We start from the raw sequence: 15,246 nt of genomic DNA, 5'->3' as shown, positions 1-15,246 counted from the left end.
GGAAATTTCAAGTTGCAGGACACGCAACTTACGAATTAAAAGTACCGTTCACATTTTCGAAATTAAGCTGCTAATTAAGCTCGAGATATTAAGTACGAGAAGTTAAAAACATTGTTTTCAACTTCTCGAGCTCAATATCTCGTAACTAGCACTGCTAAATACTGTCAACATTGTTTTTCAACTTCTCGTACTTCAGTTACGGTAGACTTTTGATTGGGATATAAATTTCTTTGCTCTGAATACACACCTCATTGTAGGGTAGTATGAACTATATGTGGTTTTATCGAAATTTCTTCCAACAAAATTGGTTCCATTGAATACTCAATGAACTTCTTATTTTAACAAAAACAATTAAAATTTTGAATTTATCCTTTAGTAAATCATAGTTTCCTTTGTAAAGACGAAAAATATTTTCAAAATTCATTTCTAAAATCGAGTGTTTTAGCAACATTTCTTGTTGCACGTAAACTTATAATAAGTTATAAAACATCAAAAACAGCATCGTACTAACTCATTTTTCTTTTTTGTGATATTTCAGTCTAATTTATATATAGACCATCATCATAAGTAATAGACCATCATCAGACGTAAAATTAGTATTTTAATTTAAAAACCGTTACAATATAAAATTTTAAAAATCATAAAGAAGCCATTACAAAGACGACATCAATAAAATTGTTTTTTTGTTTTTTTATGATTTTCTTAAATAGTGGCCTCCAACTATTTGATGCTACTTTTACCCCGTTATCTCTGTTAAGCAGTACCGGGTATTATTTAACCTCCTGATATGTTTGCGCATAGTTAATTTCAAGCGATTCCCTTATTTTCCTTTCATGATAGTTTTTATTTATAAAGTTTTTGGGTGCAGACAGTCGAATATCCCATGGCATTCTTTGCAATGCTTAGTTGCTCCAGAATCATGCCTATTGCCATTCATGCCATTAGCTTGGTGTTCTATGCTTCTTTTCAAAGTTCTCTTTTTTTTATTTCCTCAATATAAATTCCCCCACGGGAACACGTAAGCTTAAACACCATAGGGTTGCTGTTTGGCATTAAACTAGATTTGTTGTTACAGAGAATTGTTTTTAGATTAGGTGGTGTTGTAAAAATAACTTTGACATTATATGTTTTCAGTGCTTTTCGTAGTTTCGATCTAAGTGTTGGTAGCCAAGGTAGCTTTATAATCGCAACATTATTTTCTAGTTTTTGTGCAACTTTATTGTTAGGATTGCTTTTGCTTGAAAAGTAATTAGCGGCCATTTTTCTAGATTTGATCTCCTATGACCGTTTTCAATAAACATATCTATTATAAACTGAATTTCATTGTTAATGTATTTTTCGGAGAAGATTTTGATGGCTCGTTATATGAAACCTTTAAAAACTCCAGTAATAATTGCAGGGTTAATATTTGAGTTGGGTTTTGTTTGTATGTTTGTTATTGCTTCTTTACGGTGGGCTTTGAAATCATAATGGTTATTATTTGTGTTAAGTTCTCTCTGATCATTTTTAACCTCTTACATGTACTGAGTATTGGAGTCTTGTTGATTTATTAAAATAAGAAATTTGTTATGCTTTTCAACTGTTTCAAATCTAGCATGGCTATTATCAACATACCTTTAAATAACCTTTTGAAAATCAACAATTTTAAGGTATCAAAATACCTTAAAATTGTTGATTTTCGCAATATGTAGAGCTCTTGTTTCCAATTTTTGTTAGAATGCCTCTGCAATAACAACCATCAGTGATAATCCAATTTGACCTGAGTTAGGTATGATTCTAAATTCGTTTTATACAAAAAATAGCATTGACTAAAACATAGTTCTATTATATGGTGGATGTCAGTAAGTGTTAATTTAGTTCTTGTTTTAAGATCAGTTATATCATTGTTAAGATAATCAAATATCAAAATCCTGACACACCAGGATTTTGCTTCGTTGACAAATGATGTAGAATTCAACAAACGTGTTTTGTTTTTGTTAAGGATGAATAATTTTAACAAGATATTCTGAGGTACCATAGGGAGAAGATCTAATGGTAGAAACTACTGGTCGCATCGGATAATTTTTTTCCGACTTGTGAGCTTTTATAACGCCGTAAAGTCGTGAAGGAATACAGTCAAATGGATATAATTGGAAATACGTTTTTTTTTATCAAATTTGTTTTCTTTTTTTAATTTGCACAACAGTTCTGGAACTTTATCATAAGTTTATGGGTAGGATCATAGTTTAATATTGTTGAGTTATTTACTTCTTTTTCAAGTTTCTGAAAAGCATCGAACTCATTTATAATAACAAAGCCAGAACCTTTATCAAATGGATAAATATTGAACACATGTCTATTCTTTTTTAAATTATTTAACGCTAATCTTTGTTCTCTTGTTAGGTTGTCTGGTAGTTTATAATTTAGTGATTTCGTCAAAGTTTTACTAACATTTTGGCATACTTTTTTGTTTTGTTTCTCTTAACGGATAAATAAACAGTAATTTTTTATAAGAAGGTGCAAAATAAGGACCCAAATTTAAATGTTCATTGGCGGAAAAGTCTATTTGAATTTGAGTGAGGTTTAAAACTCCTGGTTTAATTATTTTTATAGACTTTTTTATACAGATTTTACTTTTATTTGTTTTTTGATAAAGGTTCCCGTATTTTTCTTTTAAATGATTCTTTTTAATTTTGAAATGATAGTTTTTTGATTTTTCAGTTACATCTTCAATAATTTTGTAATGATTAGGAGTTAATAAATATTTTAAATCTAAATTAATTTATAAATAATAAAATAATTAATAAAATTTTTTTTCTTGCAGTTTTTTTGTTCTATCATAAACCTCCTTGCAGTAAGAAGTAGTAACTCGTTTTTCTTTTTTGTCAAATTTTGGTCTAACTTATACAGACCATCATCAGACGTAAGATACCAATTTAAAAACCGTTACAGTATAAAAACAGTATAAAGAAGCCATTACAAAGACGACGTCAATAAAAGTTTTTTATTTTTTATTTTTATTATAATTTATCAATGATATATTATATAAACTAGATCTCTAATTTCGATCCAAAAAGTGAAGCCACTTTATGCTCTTTTTACAAATGGCGGATTAAATTTGTAAACAAATATTTTAAACTTTTCTTTTTTTAAATGAAGTAAATATAATTTGAATTTAAATACTATTTATGTAAAAGTGTGAAGCGGAAATTAGAATACTTATAAAATAAAAATTTATGATTCCTTAATTTATTTTCGATTGAAAAGGAATTAAAGTTTTAACTAAAAAAGTATAACGACAGACGCTTTTGAAGCATTTTTATGAATTAAAATACTTTTTAATAAGCATAAACTCATAAAAAAAAGCTTTTATAAGTATTTTATAATTACTAAAACCTGTTTTTGAACTATCTTTAATTTATTAGGAGCTTTTAACCTGCATTTTTAACTTTTATTCCACACTTCGGCTTCAGCTTTTGCCCTGTTTACAAATGGCGGACTATTGTTATAAACAAAAAAAAGCGGCTTCATCTTTTGTTCATTAAAATCCCGCAAGTTAGACATCTAGTTATATAATATATCATTGCAATTTATTACAACTTTTATTGACGTCGTCTTTGTAATGGCTTCTTCATGATTTTTTAAAAATTTTTATTGTAACGGTTTTTAAATTGATATTTTACGTCTGATGATGGCCTATACAAATTAAACCGAAATATCACAAAAAAGAAAAATGAGTTAGTACGATGCTGTTTTTGATGATTTATAACTTCTTATATGTGATATTTCGGTCTAATTTGTATAGACCGTCTACGGACGTAAAATGCGAATTTAAAAACCGTTACGAAATAAAATATTAAAAACCATAAAGAAGTCATTACAAATACAACGTTTTTGTGATGACTTCTTTATAAAACAATAATTGTTTCGTTTTTTCATGATTTTCTTAAAATTATGGTTTTCATGATTTTCTTAGATTACCTCGTTATCCTCGTTCAGTATCTGGAATTGCTTAACCTCCTCCGTTGTTTGCGCATCATTAGTTTCAAGCGATTCCCTTATTTTCCCTTCATGATGGTTGTTATTTATAGGCAGAGTTGTTAGTCCTTTGCCTTGGCCTCAGCCATGCCTTAAGACCAAAAACTAAGACCTTGGCCTTGCTTTTGAAACTGTTGGCCTTGGCCTTGAAAATTTTGGTCTTGGCCTTCAAAAAAAAAAAAAAAAATACATTAATTAGAAGAATCGAAAGTTTTCATTCTTTACTTTTATATTTTTTTTTCCGGCTTTTATATATATCTACAAATATATTTTCTCATTGACTTCGTTGAGTTCTGAGCATAACCTTGGTTTATTTTTAGATGTGGTTTTATTGTCACAGCATTTGTTACCTACAGATTTGTTAATAATTGGCCTTTACGTAAAGCAAAAATTTAATTCTTTGGTCTTGAAAGTATTGGCGTAGACCTTGGCCTTAAAGCTCTTATTCTTGGCCTTGACCTTAAAACTCTTGGTCTTGTACTTATCCTTGTAACATGTGGCCTTGTAACATGTAGTCTTGGCCTTGAATTTTTCTACTTTTGGCCTTGTTATCAACTCTGTTTATAGGTAACGTATTTGGGTGCATTCAGTCAAATATCTCATGGCATTCTTTGCATTGTTCAGTCGCTCCAGAAGCATGTCGATTGCCATTCATGCATTCAGTTTGGTGTTCTATTCTTCTTTGCAAAATTCTCTTTTTGTTTCCCCCAATATAAATTCGCACACACGAACACCCTTATACACCCAAGGGATTCTATTTGGTATTAACGTTGATAAAATTTAAAATTTTACATAAAAAATAGAAAACAATTCTATATAAGAATTATTTTTGAATTACATGTTAAATATATTCATTATTATTTTGTAATATAATAATAATAACAATTATAACTGTAATAACAGAAAATTATTTTTTAGTTTAAGTTATTTTCAGATATTTTTAACAGCTCTTTTTCAGTTGGTTACGAGAACTTTTAGAAGATTTTAGTTATTATTGCGTCAGGTTTTATTTTTAACCATTTTTTCAACGCCAAGGTGGCCAAATATCTCATGGCACTTTTTGCATTGTTCAGTCGCTCCAGAAGCATCCCAATTGTCATTTATGGTATTAGTTTAATGAGGCCTTTTTAATTTTGAGGGTCTCAATGGCACTTTTTTTTTTAAAAGAAATTTCTTTAAAAAAAAAAAGTGCCATTTTCCCTCTTCCTCTTTATTTTAAGAGATATTTTTGTTCATCATAAAAATTTCAAAATATAGAGGACCTTTGAGTGTCAAATTATTTAAAAAAATTTTTTAATTTATTTATAAATTTTGTTTTCATTTAAAGAACAGCAATTTAAAAACAAAACAACTATCTTCGCCAAGGGGTTGATGAGGTATTTTTTTTTTTTTTTTGTGTTTTTTTTTTTTTGACGTGTAAATATATACAATCTGTAAGTTACGAATAAAATATATAAGTAGCAGGGGCGAGAAAAAGACTAATATGTCTTATCGCCCCTTGATAAATTCCGTAAATATAAAGTTCAATTTAAAAATAAGCAAATCCGTTAAACTATATAAAATAATCAAACGTAAAATTGGTAAAGTAATAAATAAAACATCTATTATTAAAAAACAACAAGTTATTATTTATTAAACATTAATATTAAACTTCATAACACAAAACAAAATGTACAGATAAAAAGTTGTGCTCAAACTTTGTTAAGTATTTTATCTGCAACCATAAAGTTAGAACTAAAGATCAAATTTGTTTCTAAAGCTCGCGTATGTGAAATTAGAACTCGTAAAGAAAGATTTTTTAAAGATGGGTGCTCTATAATGATCTACCCTATAAAATTAGAACTGCCGAAAATTTTACCAACTTCAAAATTTTTATTGATAAATATTTTGAAAACTGTTTTTACTATCTCTGATTTAGTTCTATCACTAAAGTTCTAGTTAATTTTTTTTCTTTGCATATTTGCTTTCAATAAAAAAAATTACATTTACAGAATAGCTTTATTACATATATATTCGGCAGGACTTCAGATTCCAGAAGATCATACAATCTTATCACGAAGCCCTTTGCAATATCAAACATAATAATAATAACAATAAAATCAAATTAACTAATAAAAATAAATCAACATAAACTATATATAACTGCGCATTTAAAATATAAATATACAGGATAAAGTATTTAAAACAAAAGAACTAAAAACAAGAGCAAATATTTTCTGCTGAAAAGATAACTTCTTTTAATTTTCGTTTGAAAGAAGTTAATGTCCATTTTAATGACAAACCAAAATTTGGTAAAATTATTTTATTCCATAAATAAGGACCGCGATAAGAAATAAATAGTTGTTCAAATTTATTTCGGTAAAAAGATTCTTGGAGATTTTTTCCATTGCGAAGGTTGTATTTGTTTATGGGTTTTATATTATAAAGGTTTATAAATACATCAGGAGATAAATGATTTTTACATTTAAACATGAAACATAAAAGTATTACAAACATTTAGTTCGTATACAAAATGCTATAAAAAAATCCAACAATACGTGAAAGAATTGAGCGAAGTATTATAAAACCTATTATATCAACTAAAGCAAAGTTTGGGTTGGGTGTTCAAAAAAACTACTAACGATCTGTAAAAAAGAAAAGGATAAAGAATTAAAATGGACTGACAAACTTGCAAACGAACTTCATAGACCACTTGTAAAACATTTTAGAAAAAGAAAAGTTATTGTAAATGAAATCGATGAAATATGGGCTGTTGATTTAGTCGAAATGCAATCTTTTTCCAAATTCAATGACGGTATATTATACTTATTAATGGTGATAGTTGTTTTTTCAAAGTATGGATGGATTGTTTCATTGAAGAGTAAAACTGGAGTTGATGTTGCTGATGCATTAAATAAAATCTTTAAAGAAAGAAGGTGTCATATATTTTATGATAAAGGCTTAGAATTTTATAATAAGCATGTTGAAGTGTTCAGTTATATTCAACTGAAAATGAAAAAAGAAAAAAGAAAAAAGTTGTGTAGTTGAATGTTGGAATAGAACAATGAAAGAGAAAATGTTTAAGTACTTTTCAGCTAATTGTAAAAGAAAATATATCGACGTTATAGATGAAATGGTAAAAAAATACAACAACACAAGGTATTCTTCAATTAAAATGACACCAGTTGCAGCTAGCGATAAAAAGAATGAGAATATTGTTTGGTTGAATCTAAATGGAAAGGTACAATCAGAGCCTGTTAAATAAAAGTTTTCAATTAGCGAGAGAGTTAGGGTAACTAAAAAGAAGGTAACGTTTGAAAAAGGATACACACCAAGATGGACTGAGGAGGTTTTTCCTGTGTCACAGATTCAGTTCACAGATCCGCCGACGTATAAAATAACTGACGATAATGGTGAACAATTACAAGGTACTTTTTATGAACAGGAAATGCAAAAAACTAATAAAAAAATGTTTAAGATTGAAAAAGTTATTAGTAAACTCAAAAATAAATCATTAGTAAAGTGGTAAGGATACCCTGATGCGTTCAACTCATGGGTTGACAATAAAGAATTGATAAGTCTGTAAAAAATAATGGAAGAAGATTAGTGGTTACATTAAACTCTGGGGATGATTCAATTGGACAATCTGGAAGTTTTTATCCTTTAATAGGACAAATTTACTATTACGTTTAATGTTTATGATCCACCTAGAATTTAAAGTTCGCCAAAAATTATTACATTATTTTTAAAACTTTTTTATTGACTAAATTTAATTATTGACTCAAAAAATATGGTTAAAAAAATATGATACTTTCTGAGCGTTTTTGAAAATGCTTGAAATAGTATTATACTTTCTTGGTCAAGCGTTTTTTTTGAAAATGCACATTTTTTTGGCCCAGAATCCGGTATTTATACTACTGTTACATCTATCTTTTGATACCAAGTTATAGGCATTTGGATAAGATTTGACGAAGATATAACAATTACACTTGAAAAATAATAACTTTTAAAATCAGTTTTTTCAACAAATCCATATATCTTAAATATGCTACTAAAATGGTCATAACGTTTTTTTTGAACTGTTCGTTTTCGATAGTTTTTTCACCTTTAAAATACTGTGTTGAAGGGCTTTTTAATGATATATAACAATCTAGTATATGCTTTATTTTAAAAATTTAGTTTACGTACCTAATGATAAGTCTTAATTACATACATGTACATACAAGTACATGCATGAAATGCATAGTTTTTAAAATTAATCACTTAAACACAGATAAAAATATAAAATTCAACGAAAATTGATAAACAGAGAAGCAAATGCAGAAAACACCGTTTATGGAGTGATGAATCGATGATATCAGCAATTAAAGCTGTAAAAAATGGAGTTTCACAGCGAGCAGCATGATTATGGAGCTAGTATTAAATTATCACATTCAGATCTTAATGGCGAACATGTATTAGCTGTAACAAATACCCAATTTTAAAGAATATATAAATAAAAATACTGGTATTAAAATGGGCTACAAGAAATGGATGATAAAGATCGTGACTCACTTAATAAAAAATTCGATGCAGTTTACTACTTGGCAAAAAGAGAACGTCTGTTTTCCGATTTTCTTGATTTGCTAGAGCTAACTAAAAAAAACGACGTTGATCTTGGGAATAGTTACTCAACTAATCAAGCTGCTGGTATTTTTACAGATTACATCAGTAAAATTGCTAAAGATTCTTTCAGAGAGGATTTTATAAGGATAAAATATTATTCAATATTAAGTGATGGCAGTTGTGATATTGCTATACTCGAACAAGAATTAGTATATGTGTTGTATTTCTTTGAGGGCAGTCCATACGTTAAACTTTTGTCGGTTGAAAGCCCTGAAATCTTTTACAAATCTTTCTTGAACAAGCATTTGCAAGAGTTGGAAGAAATGACATGGCTAAAAAACTCTTAGGATTAAACGTAGACGGAGCTAGCGTAAATCTTGGTGTTCATTTAGGTTTAGGAGCATTACTAAAAAAAAATCTCCATGACTTCAAGTAACACATTGATTTAACCATCGTCTCGAGCTTGCACTAAAAGATTCTTTTAAAAATTGTACTGTATTTGAAAATTGTGAAAACTTCTAAAGTTACATTGTCTTTATGAACAATCACCAAAACGTTTATGAGAATTGAAATTTTTATCAGAAGCTTGGGAAAAATCCGTTCCTAAACCAGCATAATCATATGGTACTCGTTGGCTCGATCATAAGTGGAATGCAATGAAAATAGCTTTAGATATAGCATATATTTTTCATATAAAGTCTTTTAGCCAAACAGATTCTCAGCCGTCAAAAAAAGCCGAACTAAAGGGAATTTTAAAAGTTTGGAAAAATTCATCTCTTGTATACTTATAAAATACATTTATCTGTTTATCTAGATGTTCTTGCAACGTTGAGACGCTTGAGTGTTGGCTTACAGCAAGATTTACATGAACCTGTAAAAGCTGTCCGCAGGGTGCAGCAATTTAATTGGACAATTGAAAAACTGAAAGATCATTTTAAATTATTTGTTAGGCAATACTTCAACAGAGCAAACTATTTTAACAAACTACAAAAAATTAATTGAAAGTATAGTTGAAAAAGATGGCAATTTTATTTACCAAAATATTCCTTCAGAAAATTTTAATAAAACTAATGCATCGGTGCAACACATTTATACTGATATTATAAATAGTTTAACAACTAGTATGGATTTACGTTTCAAAGATATCAAGGTATCTCCTTTATTCTGTAATTTAATTTTTCTTATAGACATTTCTTTTTGGCCAATAAACCCTGTGATTACATTTAGTGATAAAGAAATAGCAGAAGTTGTTTCACATTTTAAAGACCTTATAAAAAATGGGGGTGCAAAACTGATGAAATTTTTATTGAGTGGATTGTTTTAAAAAGTTATATATTTCCAATGTTAAAAATTTCGTTAGGTGAGTACTATTTGAAAACGTGGAAAAAAATATTTACATCAAATATAATTATTGCTGAATGCAGAAATGTGTTAGACGTATTTGAGTTGCTTTTACTTTGTCCAGTTACAAACGCTAAAGTAGAGTGTATGTTTTTCCGCATTAACAAAGTAAAATGGGATTGGAGAAACAAACTATGACGTGATTGTCTCAAACCTCTTTTACGAATAGGCGAAGGAAAATGCAGCATCAAGAAATTCGACCCAACCCCTGCTTTGGATGCACGGTATAAAGATAAAATAAGAAGACTATCTGCTGCTCTTCATCGCTATCCGGAAAAACGAAAAAAATCTGCCGATGCAAATTGTATCGACCTTTCTCTATTAACAATATCAGATTTATAATGTGAAAGTGATAAACTTATTTTGCTAAATTATTTTTTTAAATAAAATTCGTATTGATTTACTATTAGTTTATTATTAAGTTATGTTTTATATTTATTTTATATGTCATTGAAATGCACTTTAAAGTCGTAAAAACATAAAAGCCTCACCTTCATTTTTCGTTCTAATTTAACAAAAATGGCAATGAAACAATGATTAAATCTACCCTATTTCATATTATCTTCTACTACAACTAAAAAATTTATAAATTGGTATGTTAAATTAATTACAAGTGGAAAAAAAAATTAAAAGTATTCAATTTGTGGAGAAAATAGAATTAGCCTCATTTACGTTATATACAAGAAAATACAAAAAGTATATTGTTTTACGCTCTTTAATATTTTAAGATTTGAATGCCATGAATATGAGCCAGTGGCTCATACAAATCTAAATAGTTCTGGAGAAATAAGAATCAACGTTGAGCAAAAAGATTTGTTCACATTTCCATCTGAGGCTTTTCTCTTGTTTGAAAGAAGACTTCTTAAAGCTGATTGAACAGCTTAGGCTAATGCAGACTTATTTAGTCAAGTATCATATCAATTATCAAACCAACAAATAGAAGATGTTTATCATCCAGGACAAGCAACAATAATGTTAGGATTGCTTAAATACCCAAGCGACTTTCAATCAGCACAAGGATTAAATCAATTGTGTATAAAGATTCAACAACAACAGCAGTACTTGCTGATAACCCAGGGTTTGCAGTAAGACAAGCATACATAATTTACCATTCAAAAATTGAATTAAACCTATTAGAGAGAAATAACATTAGCAAGTTTTATAAATATGTTGAAATTAAAATGAATATCCTTAATAAGCACCACCATCTAATGGACAAAATAACAATAACAAGGTCACTTCCAGTAATGTAGAAATTGCAAACGTATTTAATAATCACTTTGGAAGTGTTTTTACGGACGATAATTGCTATTGTCCTAATATTGTCACTTATGTTAATGATCCATTAAGTATTGATACGGTTCATTTTTCCGTGGAGTCAGTGTATAAAACCCTAATGGGAATTAATCCTAGTATCTCGTTCAGTCCTGATGATTTACCTAATGCAATTCTTAAAAAGTTAGTTCATGTTTTATGTTTTCCTCTTTCATATATTTTTAAAGGTTAGTTTTACATCAAACGCTTTACCTAATCAATGGCGCAAAGCTTTCGTTTCCCCAATTTTTAAAAACGGAGCTACATTGGATTCTAACAACTATAGACCCATATCTTTAACTTTTACTTGTTGTCAAATCATGGAAAAAATTATCAACTCACATATTGTTGAGTATCTAAATAAATGTGACATAACATCTCCTAGTCGGCACGGTTTTCTCAATAAACATTCTAGGTGTACGAATCTACTAACAATTGATTGGAGTATCGCACTTGACAATCATCTGATTACAGATGTTATATATATATATTAATTTCCGAAAGGTGTTTGATTCCGTATCTCATTCAAAACTAATATTTAAACTTTCATTATATAATATTCGTGGTAACCTTTTAAAGTGGATCTCTGCATTTCTCACAGACAGATCTCAACAGGTAAAGATTGGTAGTGCTTTATTAGGTCCGATTCGAATTGTTAGTGGTGTACCTCAGGGTAGTGTGCTAGAACCAGCTTTGATCTTATTATTTATAAATGACTTATCATCTGTAGTAAACAATCTCGAATGTTGTTTGCTGATGATTTAAAGTTATACAGTTCGTATCGCGATATGAATATAGCCACGTATTTATTCATATTCATTATTCATTTTTTATTCATATTCGTTATTCGTAGCCACGATGTAACTGTTTCTCTTGATAATTATTTATTCGGATACTTGAGAATTGCCAATTGCCAGAAAGAAATGTTTTGCACACAGATTAGCACTTTCTCAATTGCATAGTATTAGTTTTAATTACAAGTTAGGTGATTGTATTATAGGTTGGTCATCTAACCCAAAAGATCCGCCAAAACTACAAAAAACACATTGCCAGAGTCATTCATATAGCAAATACTAGAGCATACTTAATCTTAAAATGCTTTAAAACTCGCAATCTTATTATATAAGTACGTGCATTTACCACTTATATAAGACCAATTATTGAATATTGCTCTCCAGTTTGGTCGCCACACCAAACTATGTGAATAAAATCTATTGAAAATGTTCAAAAACAATTCACAAAAAAAATTGCTAATCTTAGTTGTTTTAGCTATTCTAACCGTTTACAGCTGCTTGGTTTGGATTCTTTTTTTTTTTTTTTTTTATTATTTCAGTTTACAAAGTCAGTCGTTATACAATTAAATAAACTGTTAAAATACTTTTACAAATATATAAATATAGCAGACTAACAATATAAACTAGGTTTCCGAAAGAAGATCACAAGGATCTTGTCATCGGGACCTTATAAAATATAATAAAATATATAGTTTTTTACATCTTTTTTAATATATTTTTATTTACAATAATTGTGAAGTGCAAGGTATTATGAAGAATACATATATATTAATCTTTGACACGAGTTAAACTGTAAATAATATAAACCAGCAAGATATAAAATACAAAACGTGAAAAAAAAAAATTAGAAAAAAAAAAAAAAAAGTTCACTAGTTAAGTTAAAATAACAAGAAATTAAATTTTTTTCAAGTGATTAGTAATATTGTAAAATGTTATCTTGAGAAAGAATAAAATTTTTTGCTTTGTTTTTAAAAAGATGAAGAGAATTAGTTAGATCAAAATCAAAATTTGGCAAAACAAGTTTATTCCACAGGTGTGGCGCACGATAGGCAAGACAGAATTGATTAAAATTTGTGTGACAAAAAGGTTTTTCTAAGTTTATGTTTCTAAGTTCGTATTTGTTGGTTGGTTTTAAATTGAAGAGATCTTTAAAGACTGGAGGAGATAGATTGTTTTTCCACATATAAACAAAACATAAAATTTTCAAGACTTTGAGTTCATATATATTTAAAATTCTCATTTCAATAAAGTAAGGTTTACAATGAGAAAAACGATCAGCAAAGTTAATTATGCGAATTGCCCGTTTCTCACAGCGATAAAGACGTTGCAGTTTACTTTTTTCAGCACTTCCCCAGGCAATATTTGCATAGTTTAAGTAACAATTAATAAATGAGAAATAGAGTTGTCTTAAATTTATCTTATTGAGATAATTTCGAGCTTTGTATAAGACTCCAATGTTTTTAGAGACTTTAGAGCATATACAATTAATGTGTTGATTCCAAGTAATGTTCTCATCGAGATAAACACCTAGAAATTTGGTGACGGGATCTCTTTTAATTTCAATATTGTCAATAAAGATTTGAGGCAAGTTTGAGGGTAAGGAATTTTTTTTCTTAAGCGAATGAAAAAGTGTCCATTTAGTTTTTTCGGTGTTTAGTGTTAGTTTATTAGATTTGAACCAGTGGGATAAATTTTCAAGTTCTTTATTTGCTGTAGCAAAAAGTTCGATAATATCACTCTTAGAGACAAATAAATTAGTATCATCTGCGAACATGATGCTCATCAGATTAGTTGCTTTATTTAGATCGTTTATATAGATTAAAAAAAGGAGTGGTCCAAGGATTGAACCCTGTGGAACCCCGCATGTTATATTTAGACAATTGTTTTGATAGCTGTCATTACCAATAACAAATTGTTTTCTATTCGTTAAGTAACTTTTGAACCACCTTAACACTTGTTTATTTATTCCATAGTATTTCAGCTTTTCAAGTAAAATGTGATGGTTGACCGTATCGAAGGCTTATGAAAGGTCAATAAAAATACCTAAAGTATATTTTGATTGTTCAAAAGAAATTTCATTTTTGAAATTTCATTTACAAATTGATTTTTGCATAATTTGGTGAGTTATCTTTTTTAAAACCGAATTTGATTAACATATAGAAGGTTATTTTTATCAAGGTGTGTATATACTGTGTTGCACATAGTTCTTTCTAGAACTTTTGAGAATATGAAAAGCACAGAGATGGGGCGATAGTTTGTTATTTTAGATTGATCGCCCTCTTTATAAATCGGAGTCACTTTAGCAATTTTTAATTGCTCTGGAAAAATTCCTTGTTTAATTGATGCGCTAAAAACTTTAAAGAGAACATCTTTTAGTTGCTCGAAACAATCTATAATCACGTTTCCGTTTATTTCATCTGATCCACATGGTTTATTCTTTTTAATAGATTTGAATGCCCTTTCAAGTTCTTCAGTTGATAAATCAGAGGACAACTCATCAGAGCATACGCACTTATCCAATGGTAATAAGAAGTCACTAAATAAGGCTTTGGTATTAGGGATCTTAATTGATAGTTTAGGACCTATTTCAGTAAAAAATTTATTAAATTCATGTGATATTGCATTTGGTTCAAATATAACAGTGTTATTAATTTTAATCATTTGTGGTAGAAAACCTATGCATGCTTTTTTTTTTCCAGTAATTTGCTTCATTATTTCCCAAATGCGCTTTGTGTTATTTTTAAATTTGTTAATTAATTCTGAATAATAATTTTTTTTTAAGTTTTACGAATTTTCTCAAACAAATATTTATAATTTTTGTAAATTTTTTCGTTTGCAGTTGTTTTTGTTTTCTCTGGAGCTCAGACGTTTAAAACATGGTTTAGTTATATGTTTCAAAATTATGCATAATTTGGTTTGCATAAATAAAAATTTGTTTTTAGAAATTACCAATAATAAATATACCCATGGTCATACTTATAGGATTCGCAAGGAACGATGTCAATTCGACATTCGCAAATACTGTTTATAAATATTATAATCGAGTTATAAATATTGGAATAATCTGACATCAGAAGCTGTAAATGCTGATAACATTTGTATTTTTGAAAATAAAATAAAATCGTGCAATTTCGAT

General features: G+C 28.5%; 1 protein-coding gene across 1 annotated transcript; it reads right to left on the bottom strand.

The window, feature by feature from the left end:
• Positions 1-14,243: 14,243 nt before the first annotated feature.
• Positions 14,244-14,822, bottom strand: LOC136081504 (uncharacterized). The gene has a single exon (XM_065798826.1). It carries the CDS (start codon positions 14,820-14,822, stop codon positions 14,244-14,246), a length of 579 nt encoding a protein of 192 aa, XP_065654898.1.
• Between the last annotated feature and the right edge of the window lie 424 nt (positions 14,823-15,246).

The sequence above is a fragment of the Hydra vulgaris genome, chromosome 06 (assembly GCF_038396675.1).
Source record: "Hydra vulgaris chromosome 06, alternate assembly HydraT2T_AEP".
Lineage (NCBI taxonomy): Eukaryota > Metazoa > Cnidaria > Hydrozoa > Anthoathecata > Hydridae > Hydra > Hydra vulgaris.
This window is presented reverse-complemented; position numbering and strand designations above follow the sequence as displayed.